Source organism: Ovis canadensis, chromosome 1, assembly GCF_042477335.2.
Source record: "Ovis canadensis isolate MfBH-ARS-UI-01 breed Bighorn chromosome 1, ARS-UI_OviCan_v2, whole genome shotgun sequence".
In the NCBI taxonomy this organism is placed as follows: domain Eukaryota; kingdom Metazoa; phylum Chordata; class Mammalia; order Artiodactyla; family Bovidae; genus Ovis; species Ovis canadensis.
In genome coordinates, this window is record NC_091245.1 from 233,356,895 (window position 1) to 233,377,274 (window position 20,380).

A 20,380-nucleotide genomic window follows, 5' to 3' on the forward strand; every position below is an offset into this window, starting at 1 on the left:
TTTATTCTCATGAACTGGTTCTTAAAATCAACTTATGTATATTTCAGTCAAGCATGGGATTGAAAGTAAGTTTTTTATTATATATGCAAAACCATAAGAAGCCTATAAAAGTTATATTAAAAATGATTTAATTTTCTGAGCAGTAGCTTATTACATAATAAGTGAAGTGAAGTGAAAGTTGCTCAGTCATGTAGACTCTTTGTGACCCTGGCTAGAATACTGGAGTGGGTAGCCTTTCCCTTCTCCAGGGTATCTTCCCAACCCGGGGATCGAACCTAGCCCTCCCACATTGCGGGAGGATTCTTTACCAGCTGAGCCACAAGGGAAGCCCAAGAATACTGGAATGGGTAGCCAATCCCTTCTCCAGCAGATCTTTCCAACCTAAGAATCAAACCAGGCTTTCCTGCATTGCAGGAGGATTCTTTACCAACTGGCTATCAGGGAAGCCCTACTACACAATAAACAGTGTCTTGTTAATGGATGACCTACTCCCCTTCCCAGTTCTCACCATCAGGATCTCTCACTAGGCTGGACTAACAGGGGGATTCCAACCTCTGAGGACCCAAAACTATGAACCCTCCCTCGAGGCCAAGCCCCTTCTCTGGGCCAACAAGAAAAGCTGCTGGATCGAACCCTTTGCCCACTGCAGACATGGCTCTAGAATGGGTGGAATGTAACTGGGGAAAAAAAAAATCACCAGCCCCTCTGTGTTGGTTTTCCCTAGAAAAGCAGAGCCTTAAGAAAACCAAACCTATATTTTCTCACCCTAACTTAAGAAATAATGCCAGGTTTACTTTGGAAAAATAGCCATATGTTTGAAAAAGTCAGGATTTTTCTGTAAATTTGAGGCCCCTTTCTCAACCTCTAGAAAAATACTTATGAAAACCAAGTAAATACACACAGATAACCAACAGAATTATTAAGCCATCTTGGCGAATAGACCTCTAGAGTTTATTAACCCTTGTGTTTAAAAGGAAAGAATTAATCCTAACCCCATATTGTATGGTTGATAGTCCTTGTTAAATTTAAATTAAATTAGCTCTAGACTGACTCAATATTAGAAAGCAGGTAAGGGAAGATAGGGCTTCCCTGGCAGCTCAGTCAGTAAAGAGTCTGCTGTAATGCAGGAGACCTGAGTTCGATCCCTGGGTTGGGAAGATCCCCTGGAGAAGGGAATGGCAACCCATTCAAGTATTCTTGCCTGAAAGATCCCATGGACAAGAGTAGCCTGGCAGGCTATAGTCCATGGGGTCGCAAGAGTTGGAAACCACTTAGTGGCTAAACCTAGCTACCTAAGGGGAGACAAATGCATACTACTTTAATCATTCAGCACCTCAGTAAGCATCAGTGAGCTATTTCTGTAGCTTGTTTGTGGGATCTTACTCTATCTAAGGCACTGTGTTAACCCTTAGAGGGATAACAAAGATAGCCTATTCCTTAAAGGAGGTAATTTTAATGACCTACAGAGTGTTTTATAAATTTACTGAAAAAGATATTTGGGACTATTAATGTCATTTGTAGAAAAACCTCTTTCCTCCAACATAATAAAATTCAGATAGATTTTTTCTTGCTTCATAGAATGAAAGAGTCCCACTGATTTCCATAAAATTAACAAAACCATGAGTTTATACAGTCCATCTGAAGTGTTCTTATTCTAATAATTTCGATACAAACAGACCAGCATATATAAGTTTTCTAGAAAATTCCTGGCATGAATTTCATAGAAAAGGTATGCTTTGGAGAGCTAGATAAGAATATGGTCAGTTCAGTCGCTCAGTCTTGTCTGACTCTTTGCAACCCCATGAATTGCAGCACGCCAGGCCTCCCTGTCCATCACCATCTCCCGGAGTTCGCTCAGACTCGCATCCATTGAGTCAGTGATGCCATCCAGCCATCTCATCCTCTGTCGTCCCCTTCTCCTCCTGCCCCCAATCCCTCCCAGCATCAGAATCTTTTCCAATGAGTCAACTCTTCGCATGAGGTGGCAAAAGTACTGGAGCTTCAGCTTTAGCATCATTCCTTCCAAAGAAATCCCAGGGTTGATCTCCTTCAGAATGAACTGGTTGGATCTCCTTGCAGTCCAAGGGACTCTCAAGAGTCTTCTCCAACACCACAGTTCAAAAGCATCAATTCTTCAGCGCTCAGCTTTCTTCACAGTCCAACTTTCACATCCATACACGACCACAGGAAAAACCACAGCCTTGACTAGACGGACCTTAGTCAGTGAAGTAATGTCTCTGCTTTTGAATAGATGACCATAAAAGCTGCTATTGGGGACTTCCTTGGTGGTTCAGTGGTTAAGATTCCTTGCCTCCACAGCAGGGGGCACGGGTTTGATCCCTGGTGGAGGAACTTATGTCCCACATGCTGCATGGTGCAACCAAAAATGTTTTTTAAAAACCCTGCTTCTCATCCTCTGAATCCTTCAAAAACTATTTCTAACGTAAAGATGCCAGAAACATCAGTTTTTCTAAACTTCTGGTAGAATATGCTGTGGAAGCAATTTCAAAGACCTATGTCCATAATAGTTACTCAATTCATATCTATTAAGTGACAAATTAAAAAATGGAGCAGGTAGACTTTTCAATTTTGAGTAAGAAGCAGTTAAATAGAGGGAAACACTGTTCCAAAGTATATGTGACAAACATCTAATGCAATGGTTTTCATTCTTTTAGGAGAAAACCCAGCACTGAAATTGAATTTCTTGAGAAGCTGGAAGAAACCAAGCTCACTGTAGATGAAAATGAAGACCATGAAGAGCTCCAAGTTAAAATACAAGCTTTTGAAGACAAAATAAATTCTGAGGGCAACACTCCTGGCTCTATCAGAAGATATAGTTTGGATCAAGTTTCTAAGGAAGAAAGAAAAGGCATTAGATTTAATAGGTATAAATTTTGTTGGCTGATTTTTAGGATATTTACTTCATGTTTGCTATTAGTCTTGCTGTCACACTTTTATGAAGTAGTTTTTAAATATCTTTTACCTACAGCAAAATTCATCCACAGTGCTTTCATTATCCAAAGTAGTTTGCTATAGTAAAAGGAGAATGCAAATAAAAATCACAAGTTGGTGGCTTATTAAAAAAAAAAAACACTTCTTAAATATAAATATGCTAACATCAAGAATGACTGGCAAAAGCTTTTCTTGATTTCTGATGAAAAAGTATAAGCAAAAGTAGAAAAAATAAGAATATAAATATATGACTCCACCATTTCCCAGCCAGTTTGCTGTGAAACTGATTTTTAAATCTTTGTTTTGGGAAGAAGCCTAGATCTACAAAGATTTGGCTTATTATACAATGTGTATGTTTTATCAAATCTATTAATAGCACCAATTTTCAGTTTTACACTCTAGAGGAAGGAACTTTTGCCTCAGTGTTATTATTCTTTCTTTTCCTTGTCAGTGAACAGTAGCTCAGCTTCTTTACCTGCCTCAACCTTCCCTTTGTTTGTATTGCAGGTCAAAGAGTTTGGCTTTGCACACTGTGCTAACAAACCCCTCGAGTGCAGAGGATGGGGAAGCTATAGAGAGCAGAGATACGCCAGCCAGCATCTCTCTTTCAGAAATAGACCCACTTGGCCAAGGACATGAGAGGTCACCCTTTAAGGTAGACACTGATGGATCACAGCTATTAAATTCTTCAGTTTCACACCAAAGTATTATACATGTAGCATCTGAGGATTTGCCAGAAGCAGTTAAAACAAACTATCAGGAAGAAACTCCAGAGACAACCACAAGTCCTGTAGAATACCATGATAAACTCTACTTGCACTTAAAGGAGAACTTCAGTAAAGTGAAAGCATATGCTATAGAAATGGTGAAGAAGATTCCAGTCCCTGACCAGTGCACCATTGAAGGTAAGTGACCTGAACTCCCCAAAGTTAAGAAATTTCAGGTATCACTAGGAAAAAAAACAAAACTCCAGTAGTATAAATTGCTATACCCTTCTGAATCTTTTGCAAAATAGATAATTTGAAAACACCCTTATATTATTTTGATTGCTCTTTTCTCCCAATAAATTCAGTCACCTTTTTTATTCCATTTCAATCTACCTAAGTCCACCAACTCTGATTTTTTCAAACCTCAGAATAAATTGTTTCTGGTTTCCCATTACTAATGTTTAAGAGAATTCTGGAAAGGGATCCATGGCCCCAAAACAGGCTCTGGGGTAGGCATCCAACCAAAGGCATTTTCCATCCTCATGCAAGAAAGCTATGGGGCTCCAGGAGAGTCTTCTTCTGTTTATTCAACAAGCACTTATGAAGCAGCTACTGTATGCCAGGTACTGTGCTAAAGGTTCAGTTTTAAATCAAACAAATGTACTCCGTCACCTCTTGGAGGTTAGACTATAGAAAGAAAAGATGGAAACCATGGTCAGGAGGTGATATAGGTCAGGAGCCAGTGAGAGTGTGAACTAGTCAGAAAAAATCAAAGTAAGAAAAGAACATCAGGGCCAGAACTTCCCTGAGGTGCACAATTTAAGGAGATACCAAAAAAGCTCAGTAAAATTTTAAGTAAAGTCAGAATTAGTAACAATGTCTTGCCAAGCCATATTGGAGCTGAAACAAAAGGAGTTGATTTACACGTCTTTATTTACAGTTTTGATATTATTTATTCTTTTCGTGAGGCTTCCCCAGTAGCTCAGCTGGTAAAGAATCCTCCTGCAATGCAGGAGACCCCAGTTCTATTCCTGGGTCAGGAAGATCCCCTGGAGAAGAGATAGGCTACCCACTCTAGTACTCTTGGGCTTCCCTCGTGGTTCAGAGGGTAAAAAAATCCCCCTGTAATGCAGGAGACCTGGGTTTGATGCCTGGATTGGGAAGATCCCCTGGAGGAAGGCATGGCAAGCCACTCCAGTATTCTTGCCTGGAGAATCTCCATGGACAACGGTGCCTGGTGGGGGGCAGTCCACGGGGTCACAAAGAGTTGGACATGACCAAGCACAGCACAACATCCTTTTTGTATTAATTTTTATTTTAAAAACTATTATTTACCTTGACTACTAAATTTTCTGATGCTCTGTTAAGTTCTGTGCCCTAGTCCTGGCCCCAGGAAAGATGATAGGTTGGAGACACAGGTACCAAAATGGCAGTGTGCCCAAGGCAGGCTTACCCTTCTGGTTGTGGGTGGAGCAGGTGTGGGTGGCTGAAGGCACTTGGCAGCTAATTAGATCTTTCCTACAATCACTCTTATGCAGCAGCCTTGTTCTTCCCTTGAGATTTAGATGACAGTCCTTGCCCACTTGTAGGTCATGACATCTTTTCACAGGTTACAGCTCCCATAGAAAAAAGCCAGGCAGCACTTCGTCTAGAAAGTAGCACAGCTGTGGGATAGTGAATTTAACTCATATTACTCACCTACTGACTATCATCCCCTTTCATGTTTAGCGACTAGGAGGGTTTTTCTATTCTCTACTTCCTACTCCCATCTCCCACTCCAGATCAGGTGAAAGAGTGGATTCTCATGCTAACAAAGAAAAGGGGGATTCAAACATTTGATAATGGCAATTATTGCTCTTTAGCATGTTTGTATATAATCTTGACATTTTCTTTTTTTAATTGAAGTAGAGTAGATTTACAGTGTTGTGTTAGTTTCAGATGTACAGCAAACTGATTCAGTTATATATATATATGTATATTCTTTTTCAGATTCTTCTCCCTTATAGATTATTACAAAATATTGAGTTTATCTTCCTTTGCTACATAGTAGGTCCTGTTGGTTATCTATTTTATATCTAGTAGTATACATATGGAGAAGGCAATGGCGCCCCACTCCGGTACTCTTGCCTGGAAAATCCCAAGGGTGGAGCCTGGTGGGCTGCAGTCCATGGGGTTGCTAAGAGTCAGACACGACTGAGCGACTTCACTTTCACTTTTCACTTTCATGCATTGGAGAAGGAAATGGCAACCCACTCCAGTGTTCTTGCCTGGAGAATCCCAGGGACGGGGGAGCCTGGTGGGCTGCCCTCTATGTGGTCGCACAGAGTCAGACACGACTGAAGCGACTTAGCAGCAGCAGCAGCAGCAGCAGCAGCAGCAGTGTACATATGTTAATCCCAGACTCCTAATTTATCCCTTCCCACCTTTCCCCTTTGGTGACCCTAAGTTTGTTATCTATTGTTTGTGGATCTGCTTTTATACATAAGTTCATTTTGTATCATTTTTTTTAGATTCCATATATAAGCAATATCATGATATTTGTCTTTTTCCATCCAGCTTACTTCACTTAGTGTGGTGATCTCTAGGGAATCTGACATATTCAAAAGTGTTTACATTAATTTAGTGATTAGCTTTCTTAAACTTCTTTTATAAAATGGTAACAATAAAAATGGCATTGCTCATATTCAGTGTAAATTTTGGATGATTAAGTATTCCAGGACTTGAAAGTAGCTGAAATCGGTAAGACTGAATTAACACAAACTCTTTAAATGGCATGTTTGGCTAATAAGTTAACACAGATGTTGGAGAATTTAATATAAGAAAGGTTAAGTGAATTTTCCAGTTTGACAGAGGATGTCTGTAGCAAAAATATTAGATACATTTTCATCTACTAGAATAGTTGGGTTTTTTTTTTAAGTTTAACTTAAGTCATTTAAGATGTGCTATACAGTGAGGTTTAATCTTGTGAAAATGTGAAAGAAAACTGGCAGAGTTACGTCAAGTATCTAGATGTCAAAAATGTATTTCTCATGGCCTTGAATTATTTTGGGAGTTTTAGAGTTAATGAGGTGACTTTGGGTTTTCTCCTAAAATATTGAAAGAATCCATCATTTTTATTAATTTTTTTTCTTTTCATATTTTCTACCAAAAATGAGCTGGAACTGAGAATGTACTTTTTTAAGTTGCATTTTGGATTCATTCATGCTTTTGTAGTTTCCTAGAAGTTGCTGATAAATTCTTTGCACTGGGATATGTGTGAGGCATTGAAGATTTATATGACTCACTGTAAACACATCCACCAAGAAAGGACTCATGCTAACTGCAGGGGACATGTTGTTATTATTTCAGAGACTGTGTAAACCACTCAGCAAAACACCAGCAGTCATCTGGCCAACACAGTTTTGCTTATGTCATGAGATCGCTCAGTTCAGCAATATTGTGTTTTTCTTAAAATTTACTGAAGAAAGATTTAGGCTTAGAATCTGTGTTCTGTTTTATGTGTCGTTGGTATAGAAGAGGCATATTTGATCTTTCTTGATAAATTATCCAAAGTAATCAAGAAACAAAGAGGAAAACCATAAACACCACTTCTACAACATTAAAAATTAAAAAGACAAATAATCCAGCAGGAAATAAGAACAACAACAAAGTACTAGGATTAATTTTAGACTGATGTTACAAAGTCCATGCTAAAAGGACATGACAAAACAATCTCTTAAAAAAGTTCTTTTGGTATTGGTTTGACTCATATGAAAGCACAAAACAAGAAGCTGTTCATCTTCTTTATTTTGACCAACAAAAACATCACTTTCATATGGTTCAGCCTAATACTTCAGTAATAAAACATACTGAAAGAATAGGAGCCTCACTAGTCACTGTACAGCAAAATTCAATATGTGGTGAATCAAGTCACAAATAGAATTTTTATCCTCAGTCAGCCATCTTATTACTGCATGATTTTGATTACAGTGGGGACAGGCAATGGTGTAAATAGGTCAGCACGAATCTATCATCGTGTCTAGAAAACCCTAGGTCTTATTTAAGAATTTGGGTCAGCAGTTCATTTTGAGTATGCAAGAGCCTGTTATTCCTAAATCAGTTATTCTCTCCTGGGCACCATTGGCCTCTGGCATACAGGCAGATTTGCCAACCACTGAAAGTTGTGTATTCATATGAGAGTGCTTTTCTAATATCGGCCCAATTATATTCACATAAAAGACCAAAGGAATTTAGTTCATCTTCCAAGGATGTGTTTTAAAAATCTGAATCACTGGTATTCATTTACGTGAGCAAAAATGATTTAGAGTTTAAAAACAAAGCACATGATATGGAAATAAATCCTTGAAAGTCTGGCCCATCACGGGAGTTCTATAAAGAAAGATATAAAATCTTACAAGAACCCATCAATGAATGCTGCTTTGGTTCACTTTGAAGTATTTCCTGATTGAGTGAAAATACATCCCATCTGTAGAGCACGTCAGCACAGCTGACTTGCAGAAAGCTAATTTTAAAGCTGGTAATGTAGTCCTTTCTTGAAAGACCCACATGAGTTGATTTTTTCTGATGAACAGATATGAGAATATACAAAGTTTTTTTTAAAGTTCAATGTAAATATCAAGAAACAGGTGCTATTTTCATAATTAATTACAAGTAAGACTTCCTTATTGAAATTTTGTATGCAGTCAAGTTCAACCTCATATTGGGATGACTGAGGAGGCAAAGCCTACACCAGTCCTCACCTCTTTCTCCTCAGTTGGTCCAATAAGGAGGATAATGGTAACACTGATCCACTTAATAGTTCCGGAGATGCCTTTCTTTCTTTTTTAGAGTAGATTGGTTTAATCCTAGGATTAGGATCATTTACCCATGGATGGCAACCCACTCCAGTATTCTTGCCTGGAGAATCCCATGGACGGAGGAGCCTGGTAGGCTACAGTCCACGGGGTCTCAAAGAGTCAGACACGACTGAGAGACTTCACCTTCACCTTCACCCATGGACAAAGTTGTAATATTTGTAGGAAGAGAAAAATCCTAAAGTTTTACCATACAGTTTAAGAGGGAAAAACAACAAATAGGAAGATGTTACAAATTCCCTGGAGCCTCATTTCATTGAAGTGGTTCACTGAACCCTTGTTTGGAGGGCACATGTTAGGGGAAAAAAATTTTCTAGAGAATTTTTCTTGGTACTTTGGAATTTATCTTGGATTACCTACTCACCAGTTGCCATTTCTCCAGAGTGAATTTTCATCAAAAGAAGACAGGTAGGGACCTTCCTGGTGATCCAGTGGCTAAGACTCCACACTCCCAATGCAGGGAGCCTGGGTTCAATCCCTGATCAGGGAACTAGATCCCACATGCTGCAACTAAGAGATTGCATGCCACAACTAAAGAGCCTGCAAACTGTACTAAAACTTGGTGCAGCCAAATAAAAGAAAAAAAAGAGAAGACAGGTAAAATGGTGGCTGAGTTCTCCCTTTCACTTTCTCCTGCCACACATATCCTGGTTTCTGTCATCTACATTGGCCCATGAGAAACATCCAGATAATACAGCTAAAGGAAGATCTACAAGTCCTTTTGAAAAGATCTCTTCTGAACCCCTCCTTTGAGTTAATATCAAATCACTGCCCTTGTTCATCCCAAGCCAAGAACAACTGCAAGACTAGACAATTATGATGTCACTGGTGAGGATGTTCCACACTTAAATCTACAACCTAACTTGTCCCAGAGTTCCACTAGAGAACATCAGATAACTTTCTTATTATTTATATTTTCAAAAGCTCCTTCTTGGTACAAAAAATAAAAAGTTTGATTTTCTTTACACATTCAGATAAATGACTAAATAAAATTCCCTAACTGTGCTGGTGGACAAAGAGTTGTGCTGCTTAATTGCACCTTATTTTACCTGATATTATCTGTGGATGAAGAGGTTTATTCATCCAACTAGAAAACAGCACAAAGTGAAATTGGTATGTACACTGGATAAATTATCTGCCTGTAAATGAAATGAGTCAAAACTAAACCCTTGAAATTGTCAGTTCCTCAAATATAGTGTCTACCTTGGGTATGTGTCTAACAGATTTAAAGAGACCTCGCTAATAAATAAACAGAAGCAAAAGTAAGTATGCAAATTGAGCAAAAATTGCATAGGGGAGTATCTTACAGTATATCTTGTCCTTAAAGTAGCCATGTTAAAAGAAGAAAGAGGAGGGAAAAAAGGAGGAGATAGCTAGGAGCAGAAGTAATCTACTGTGAAATATTTCATATTCTTAAATATATTCTTCTAAATGTGTTATTTATAAAATAGAAGGCTATGTGGCATTATACTTTTATGTCTGTAATGAGGATTTTAATCTTTTTTTTAGGGAAGTTCATACTCAGGGATTATTATCAATCTTTTATTATTGCTGTTTGGGGACTGTCTTTACTCTCAAGCATACAGTGGTGGACGAAATGGTCCTGAGCCACTGATGGTCCCCAGCAGAAAAGTACATTTCAATCCAATTTGCCACAAACCAAATTTCAGAAAAGTGAATGTTATTTTTTTTTATTTACTTTCATTATTAAACTGGCAGTATATGCCCTGTAGGGAAACAAAATGGTCCCTTGATATCACCAAATCTCATTTAAAAACTGAGCAAATCTATATTTCTAAGCTCTGCAGATGATGAAGAGCTGGTAGTCAGGAAACTGGAAAGAGATTATATGGCTGAGTAAAGGGTTTTGATCTCACAGAGGAAAGGGAAGGGGCCAAGGAGATGGTTTCCTCTTGTTTGCTCCGCATGAATTGGAGCAGATAATGGAGGATTTTTAAATGTTTTTAAAACTTCAGATAATGGAGGATTTTAAAATGTTTTTCCAAACTTCAGATAATGGAGGATTTTTAAATATTTTTCCAAAAACATAGGCAGTCACACAGTTGGCAGTCAGGAGTTCAGGTATTTGACAATTTGGCAGCTATTTATTTCTATTATAGTCCATTTCCATAGAGGTGCACGTTTACAAGGAGCAGATGAGTCTGTCTAAAGCAGACAGAGCTTCATGTCATGTATTGGCAGGCCCAATCAGGGTCAGGCAAAAAAAGCTAATTAAAGGACACCAAGTTCCTGGGTTTCCTCTGTCAACACATATGCCCTGTCCATACTGGAGACCAGAAAGAAATTATAAAAGGCAAATTTTTTCTTTTCATAATAAAATATTCAGTGGACTTTTAAAAAATAAATTATTTTATGGAAAACAATCATTTTTCAGATGACATATGCACACCAATTATCCAACAGTCATTAAAATATTATGCCATCATTAAAATAGGCCACAAATGCAGGAGATGTCATCTCAGGAGCTCTGATTCTGCTTCTCATATCAAACCCCCTAATTTTCAAGTAGCCTTTTCAGATCGGGTTTTTTCACTTAGTTATATAAATTTAAGCTTCCTTATGCCTTTTTAAAAAAATTAATCAATAAATTCATGGCTGCTATGAGTCTTCACTGCTGGGCAGGGGATTTTTCTAATTGTGGCAAGCAGGGGCTACTTTCTAGTTGCGGAATATGGGCTTCTCATTGTGGTGACTTCTCTTGCTGCAGTGCAGGCTTCGGTAGTCGTGGTGCACAGGCTTAGTTGCCCTGAAGCATGTTGAATCTTCCTAGACTAGGGATCAAGCCCAAGTGCCCTGCATTGGCAGGCAGATTCTCAACCACTGGACTACCAGGAAAGTTCCTTTTATGCCTTTTTGTGGCTTGATAGCCCATTTCTTTTTAGCAGTAAATAATATTCCATTGTCTGGATGTATCTACCTTTGCAGTATCATGCAGAATTATTGTACTGCCCTAAAAATCTTCTGTGCTCTGTACATTAATCCTGACTATTAATTCTTTATTCATTCATTAATTCTACAAATATTTCTGTGTGCCTACCACAAGCCAGCATCATTCTAAGAACTGGGAACACATCAGTGAACAAAACAGGCAAATATCCTTGCCTTCACTGAGACTGTTCCAGTGGGAAAAGACATACAAAAAATAATAGAAATGATAAATAAATGAAGTATGTACAGTGTTGAGAAGTGTTAAGTGCTGTGATAAAACTAGAAATAGAGCTTGCAAAGAACAGGACAAAGAAAAGGATTTGCATTATATGTATATTATAATATATATACATACAAAGTGGGATAGTTCTAGGAAGATACCCATCATCTCTCACCACTGGTTTTCTCTGAAGGATCAGATTGGCTATGGGAGTGTAGGAAAATAGAAGAAAGTGGGAGGAACTTACACGTTTTAAAGTATACATTTCTGGAAGGTTTAAACTTTTTTAACAGTTTTAGAACAACTATTTTGTAACTCCTTTCAGTAACAGAAAGGCTGAGAACTTGGACCCAGGTGAGAAGTCCAGACTCCTCAGAATCCTGTCTAACCAGTCTGTAGAATTGAACTGAGGTCCCAGCTCTGACATTGGGCAGCTTCAATTCCTGCGACAGAGCGCTTGATCTCCTGTGACACCAGTTCCTCACACATAACCCAAGAGTATATCACAAGGTCGTGAGTTTTCAGCCTGTGCTCCCAAAAGACCATCAGGGGCCCCTTCAGAGGGCCCCAGACACTCCATCCTTGTTCCTTTTCCTGCTCTACGAACCGAGCAGGTCTCAGGTAGCTGGTGTTACATATTGGTCTTCCTGAGATGTGTTTAAACCAAGAATTCCACAACCTAAAGAAACTTGAAAAGCCCTCAGCTTCACCATTTTTAAGATCCTGTTATAAGATGCCTTATGCTCTAAATTAATTCTAAGTGTCTTATGTCAGAGCTGGCAAAATGTAAAATGTTCATTATTTGGCAACTTATTTTCGTTGATATATAGTTGATTGACAGTGTTGTGTAGTTTCAGGTATACAGCAAAGTGATTCTGTTATATAATTCTTAAAAAGGGTATATCATTTTCCATATAGGTTATTTCCATATAGGTTATTCTTTTCCATATAGCTACCTATACAGTAGGTCCTTATTTATCTATTTTATATTCAGTAGTATATATCTGTTAATCTAAAACTCCTAATTTATCCTTCTCCCCCACTTTCTCCTTGGTAACCATAAGTTTGTTTTCTGTCTCTGAATCTATTTCTGTTTTGTAAATAAGTGATTTGTATAATTTTTTAGAGTCTACATATAAGTGAAATCAAATGATATTTGTACTTTGGCCACATTTTTAATCAACCTCATCCTTAGTGATGATTTTATATTTCTAAAGTAAGGTTTAAAATGTTAATTTTCTGTGCTTGTCCAAGATAACTGTATCCATCAATTTATTGGGAGAAAATAGGCCAGATTGTTCAATAATTTTTTTACCTTTTTTAAAATTGAAGTATAGTTGATTGTTCAATAATTTTGACAATTGCCTCACTATCTGCTGAGATTTTATCAATATCTATCAAATAGTAAATGACCAATCATGATCAATAAATTAATGTACTATATCTGTCCTAGCTGGTCTATTTCTATTTATATTGTTTGCCTTACCTTACTTAAAGGAAACTGATCTCATTTCAAATTGTTGTTATAAAGGAGCCTACAAAATATATAATAAAAAAGACGTAATTTGCTTGATTTGAGGAGAACAAAACAAATATATAAAAATAAAATAAATCCAGTAGTTGAGTTATTTTCCAGAATTGTATCCCTGGAAATCTTCAGTTTTTAAATGTGGTTTGCAAATTTAATTTCGAGCATTCTAGTGATCACAGTAAGGAAGGAAATAAGATTAGTTTAAGAAAACCTAGAGTGTCCATAAATAAAAATATGATAGTTGCTTGGGGGCAGGGGGGAAGACAACTGTTTATTTGGTTGATAAGGCTGTATTCAGTGAACCTAGTTCATCAAAAATGTATTTACATTATGCAGCAAGCATATAACCCCTAAACATAACAATAGAATAGTGGTTCTCCACTGGAGGCAATCTTATGGCCAGACTGGGGACTCTTAGTAATGTCTGGGGACATTTTCAGTTGTCTGTGGGAGAGGCAGTTGCTACTGTCATCTAGTGAGTAGAGGCCAGGGATGCTGCAAAACATCTTACAGTGAATGGACTGTGCCCTCCCCCGACCCCCTTCTACTAAAACAAAGAATTATCCAACCCAAAATATCACGAGTGACTCAGAAACTGCAACAGAGCTTTGCTTCTCAAAGTGTAGTCCATCGACCAGCAACACTGACTTCATCTGGGAACTTGTTATATATTCAGATTCTCAGGCCTATCTTCAGTTCAGTTCAGTTCAGTCGCTCAGTCATGTCCGAATCTTTGTGACCCCATGAACTGCAGCACACCAGTCCTCTCTGTGCATCACCAACTCCTGGAGTCCACCCAAACCCATGTCCATTGAGTCGGTGATGCCATCCAGCCATCTCATCCTCATCTGTCCCCTTCTCCTCCTGCCCTCAATCTTTCCCAGTATCAGAGTCTTTTCAAATGTGTCAACTCTTCACATGAGGTGGCCAAAGTACTGGAGTTTCAGCTTTAGCATCATTCCTTCCAAAGAACACCCAGGACTGATCTCCTTTAGGAAGGACTGGTTGGATCTCCTTGCAGTCCAAGGGACTCTCAAGAGTCTTCTCCAACACCACAGTTCAAAAGCATCAGTTCTTCGGCGCTCAGCCTTCTTTACAGTCCAACTCTCGTACCCATACATGACTACTGGAAAAACCATAGCCTTGACTAGACAGACCTTTGTTGCCAAAGTAATGTCTCTGCTTTTGAATATGCTATCTAGGTTGGTCATAACTTTTCTTCCAAGGAGTAAGCGTCTTTTAATTTCATGGCTGCAGTCACCATCTGCAGTGATTTTGGAGCCCCCAAAAATAAAGTCTGCCACTGTTTCCACTGTTTCCCCATCTATTTCCCATGAAGTGATGGGACCAGATGCCATGATCTTAGTTTAGACCTACAGTATCAAGCATCTACAATTTAACAAGATCCCCCATATGATTCATATGTACCTTATACTGCAACAATGAGAAATTCCAATGTGTCCTATTAGTAGAGAAAATAATTTTCTTCCTTACAGTGATTCACTGACTCTTCATTTAATTGTTGTTGTTGTTGTTTACTTGGTAAGTCCTGTCTGACTTTTTGCAACCCCATGGACTATAGCCTACCAGGCTCCTCTGTCCATGGGATTTCCCAGGCAAGGCTACTGGAGTGGGTTACCATTTCTTTCTCCAGGGGATCTTCCCATCCCAGAGATCAAACCCAAGTGCTCTGGTTGGCAGGCAGATTCTTTACCACTGAGCCACCTGGGAAGCCTCTTTCATTTGTTTACCTCTTAATGGAGGAGATTAGTTTTCTTCTCAGGGACACGGGGCTCAGCCATTTGGACTGTATGTGGCACTGAATTTGTGGTTGCAGTTGTTCATTGATTATTCTCACAGGATATGAGTTTCAGAAAGGAAGGATTGGCTTGGAAACCAGAAAGTTCTGCTCCTTGGTATATGTGAATTTGTACTGTGTGACCTTCTGACTTTTTAGGAACATGGAATTTAGTTCCTCATGGAGGGTAGTTTGAATAACCTCAGAACACCTTGGATATCAAATATATCTTCAGTGATGCTTAGTCAAGTTGTGTAAATGAGTTAGAAACATTTGGATTACATTTCCCTTAAAATATGCATAGAATTAAAATTAAGCAAAAATATGCCGGAGGGAATGCATGTTTTCCTAATCCCAAAACCTTGATAAATGGGTTGAGACAAGTATCTATATGTGAATACACATATCATTGGTATTTACAGGTTAATCTGATTGTCCTTCATTTGTTTTACTAAGAATTGATGTCGTTGTACTTTGGACCATCTTTTCTCTACTAAATCTACATCAGATTTTCTAGGTTCTTCTAAAAATAACCTTGAAAATATTTAAATAAAGGTTATCTTTTCCAGTAAATGTAGACAGTTACGACTATTCCTATATCCCCTATCATATCTTTCTACTGAATTTTTATTTTATAGTCGTACTAGTTCATAAATACAATTATACCCTGGGGTTTTATGTTTGTTTGATTTTTTAATGAAACCTTTGAATTCTTAAAAATAATGTAATCTATATTAAGAGAATCAAGAATAGACATTTATTCTTATACAACACTAACATTGTACAGCTTCTCCATAATTCCAATATCAAATGTACATTGAACACTTTTAATGTTTCCAGAAATTTTGTCATGGTTAGCTTTGAATTCTCTGGACTATTGTGGATTTTTAATTTATGTGTGATACTACAAAGAATTATTCTGTCTTCCTGAAGTAATTCATTAGGCATATAAATTAAGAGAATTTAAAGCACTAAAACAAGAAGCAGTTTCCAAAGCAAAGAATAAAATATAGCATATTGCCATCCTTGGTATGTTCAAGTGTTACCTGTGAATACCTTTCACATAAATTATAGCCCCCTAATTGATCAGGGTACCTGTTTAAGTTCAGCTTAGAAACTAGTTTTTTAAACTCTTCGGGCTTAAGAAATTCCCAAATGTTTTTTAGTCAAGCATTATTATTGTTATTAGTAACTTTTAAGCTCATGCACATTTTAAGGAAATGTAAGCCATGTGTTTCAAATTCATCCTCACTTTGTCCATCAAGATATGGTTTGGTAAACTGGCAAACTCTTCTGATACATATGAAGTATTTTACTGATAATAGAAATCTTATCAAGTAATGATTTTTGCTGATAGTAAGAGATGTGCCCAGATTGCTGAAATTTTAACCCTATTGACTTTTGAAGACAAAAGTCTTTTTCTGGTTTTGGCCATACTCCATTTCTTCCATCTCAGTTACCGTTGAAAAACAATGCCAACAACAAAAAGAACAAAACATGATGCCTAACGTGACATGGAATCATAGAATCAGACAGGGGATATGGATTGGTTATTCTACTCAAGATAAGCTTGGAACCACCCCTATGATAAAGTAATGATTAGGTGTTACAAATCAGTTAAAGAATCTAAGAAAAATTCCCCTCATTTTTTCTGTTCCAAAGCCTATACCCCCTTCAACACCACCTTTTTGGGAGGAGACTCAAGTAATTTCTATTAGCAAGTCATTCATTTGTGTTCTCATTGTTTGTCCCTTTCCACCTAAACCGAAGGGTCTAGCATTGTCCAGACAGATGAGGATCTGCAGACAAGGACCTAGAGGGTGATGCAGGGGTGAAGTGTCCCCAGTGAACATCTCCAGTGTCCCCAGAACAAGTGAAGCCCTCAGTGCCTTTATTCCTGCTCAGCCAGTGCAGGCCCCAGTGTGACAGCACCAGCCCAGAGGACAGGTAAGGTTAACATCTATCATGGGCAGCTGACTAGGAAAAGAAATCCATTGCAGCAAGGAGTCCAGCTGGAGTCAGCCAGCTTAGCCCTTCTCAGGTCACTGCCTTCATCAGATGAATGACCTTCCAAGAAATACTTCTTCGGGCCCCTGAAAGGGGATTCCTGGAGCCGTTCCCTATCCTTGCACGAAGTTCCCAGATGGGCAAGCAGCTATGGTCTTTTCAGCATGGGGAGCTTTAACCCGGTCCAGGGAGAGGCAGAGTAGCACTTGGAGCCTGAAGAGATTTCCTTGGACCTTAGAGCAGGACTCAGGGTGCCTTTCTTTACATTTCCAATACCTTGGCTTTGAGGGCTCTAGCTTCAATAACTGTTATCTAACTTCCCCCATTAGCACACACTTTGTGAGATATGTGCTGAGAGTATTGCAGTTTGGAGTCTCAAACACAAAGCTGGAGTGGGGCATCCGTCACTCTAGCCCCTGCAAGTGAGATGAGAAGCAGGCCACATGGGGCTCTGAATCAGTATTTGGTTACATCCCAGCAGGCTCTGGACCCTCTCTATTCCCAGTGCCCAACACAGTGCCAGACACAGAGCAGGTGCTCACCGCACACAGTTGAATGAATGAACAAATGAACAGGCAAATGAACCAACAAACAAAGAGCAGGAGCAGGCCTGCCCAGAACCTGACCTTTGATGTGCGACTGAATTTCACCTTTTTGTCAAGTGGGCTTTCACATTGCATGTAACATTTCACTTACAGTTAGGTTGGCAGCCTTTATTTCAATAGGAAAAGAAAAGTTTAGGATGTTATTATCCAACATAAAAGATTGAGAATACACAGAGACTGCCACAAAAAAAGAAATTAGATCTTAAACTCAGCATTAAAAAAGAGGCAAAATGGTTAATCATTTGCTTGCAATACGTGCATGCTATTCTTCAAAACATTTGCTAGATTGAAGAAAATACTGAATCAGTGAAAACTGATAATTGTTCGTTCTATTTAGATAAATGAGCTTCTTTATAGTTATTCATACAATTGGAGGAGAAGGTGCAGGAGTGAGGCTGTGGGATACAGTGGTTAGAAGCATGGGTTCAGGCAGCCAGAGTGGGGGCCAGAGTCACTATTCTATAGTAATGGCCACTGTGTATTGAGAATTAAGTGAGCTACGCACCAAAAAAAAAAAAAAAAATTATTCCTAAAAGCTTTTGGTATTCTAAACTCAAAATTCAATCAATATTCATGTTGTAGGCTCCAGCTATCATGGACATTAATTACACGTGGATTTTCATCTGTAGGAAAAAATGGGGTGGGGAAAGCAAGGGACAGTGTAACTCCCCACAGCCTCCACTGCCTCTGCCTGTATGTAGGAAAGGCGTGAGCTGAGCAATGGATGGATAGCTCTGTCTCCTGTGGGGAGAATGATCTTATTCTTCAAACTAAAAATGGCACATGTGAGCTAGAAAAGACTGTCAATTTATTTATATCCAGTGGATGTTTTTCAGACACAGTTCTTAGTTGCTGAGTATTTTGCATCTCTGAGCCTGTGATTGCCTGAAATTTTTTGTGTACACAACAAAAAACTCATCACTTATCCTTCAGAAGGCTAGAATCCACTGTGATAATTTTGTGACAGCTGATTAATTGAATTTATCAACCAATAGCACAACCCAATTCTAATCCATTTACTAGTGGAAAAAATTCCAAGTGAAGTTAATTTTTTATCATTATCAAAATATAATGTTTACTGTAAACATTTGGAAAATAGAGAAAGGATTAAAGAAAATTATCCTTAATCTTACCAGTTTACCACTGTTAGAAATTTTATGTATTTCCTTCCAAGACTGCATTGGAAAGCATTTTTACCTTTTCAGGAAGGGCTACTTTTCAAAGATGATGAAAAATACTTTTTAATCAGATGGTGAAAATGTGGATTTCAAAAACACAGACAAATTTAAAAGTTCGATTGGAAAGTCTAAGCCAGCAATGTATAATTATAACTACCTTTTGCTGCAAAATTTAAGCAGGATAATCTTTTAAATGAAATACTTTTGTTGAAGCACCAGGGACAACAGACCTGCTAGTAAGTTAGCATTAATTAGTATGTGAAGAATTCTCAGATTTCAGATAAAAATTATCAGATTTTTTATGAATAACATCTCATAGCTATATTGAATCTAAATCAGTATCTTTCTTTAAAAGGATATTCTTTTGCCATACCTTGGTAAAATATGTTTGTTTCCTAGCTGTGGCATTCTCTTTGATACTAAGATTAAATGTGATAATTCAAAAAATTTTAACATCTTTCAAACAAGTTTGAAACATAGAGAATCAAGCCTTGCAATATTAATCATTGTTACCAGCTTGCATTCTAGACTGGAGATTGGCAAATTTTTTCTGTAAAAGGTCAAGTAGTAAATATTTTGGGCAGAGACAGTCCACAAGGTTTCTGTTGCAACTACCCAACTCTGTCACTGTAGTGTAAATGCATGGGAGGGCATGACTGAGTTCCAATAAAACTTTATTTATACAAATAAGCAGTGAATCAGACTTGACCAACAGCTGTAGCTTGTCAAGCCTTATTCTAGACAGTCAGTTTTTACTGGCTATCACATTCATCTAGAGTTTAGAATTTAGATGCGATTTAAGAGTTTCTGACCTATCCCCCAGCCCTTGTACACACAAGACTTCCAGTAAACATGGCTGGTTGAACCCATGTTTATCTCCACTACCACTAAAATGCCACATAAATAATAATGAGGAATTAAAAAGTATAAACTTAGGAGAATAGAGAAAACAGCAGACAAAGGATGTCAACAGAATGTTCAGCAGAGTAAAGGAGATGCAAACTTGGCAGTAAACAGTGCCGAGGTAATATCATTTGTGGTCCAAGGGAGGTGCACATGAAAGGGCTTTTGTAAGTTCTGCTGAGCTCTAGTGAGCTAGTTAGGGTTGGAGGCAGCAAACTGCTTCTCAGGAAAATTGGGCCTAACCTGATGCAGTCACTGCCAGAGCTGCCATGATTAGCTTATTTGTAAAACTCAAAGTAATTGAAAGAGGGTAGGGGTGGTCTTGACTCCACCTGTAAATGTTATTATATTCAGTGGGCTTTTTAAATGAGAAGAATAGTGCCAATAAGAACTAGCAGTTTAACTGTTAGTGCTTTTTTTAGAGCTATTAAGCTATTCTGCAACTCCCTCAAACCTTCTTTCTGAGACCCAAGGTAACAATTTGCTCCTATTTGTACAGTCACTTCTAGTCCTCAGTGATGAATTTCCTCACCTGAGGAAGGAAGGGGCAGGAAGTTGGAAGACAAGAACTGGCAGAAAGCAGGTTTCTGGGTACTGATTTGCATGTCTGGGTCTCTGTCCACAGAAGGAAGCTCAGACCAAGGAAGGCTGGTAGCTATGGTGCCAGATGGGCTCTT

The 20,380-nt window shown here is 38.3% G+C and overlaps 1 protein-coding gene across 15 annotated transcripts in view; it reads left to right on the forward strand.

The window, feature by feature from the left end:
* VEPH1 (ventricular zone expressed PH domain containing 1) overlaps positions 1–20,380 on the forward strand; it is a 384,254-nt gene that overhangs the window by 160,543 nt on the left and 203,331 nt on the right. For all 15 annotated transcript variants that reach the window (XM_069561395.1, XM_069561331.1, XM_069561307.1 and 12 more), the window contains 2 exons: positions 2,676–2,885; positions 3,460–3,857. In XM_069561395.1, coding sequence (XP_069417496.1) covers positions 2,676–2,885; positions 3,460–3,857 — 608 coding nt within the window. The remainder of the gene's footprint in view (positions 1–2,675; positions 2,886–3,459; positions 3,858–20,380) is intronic.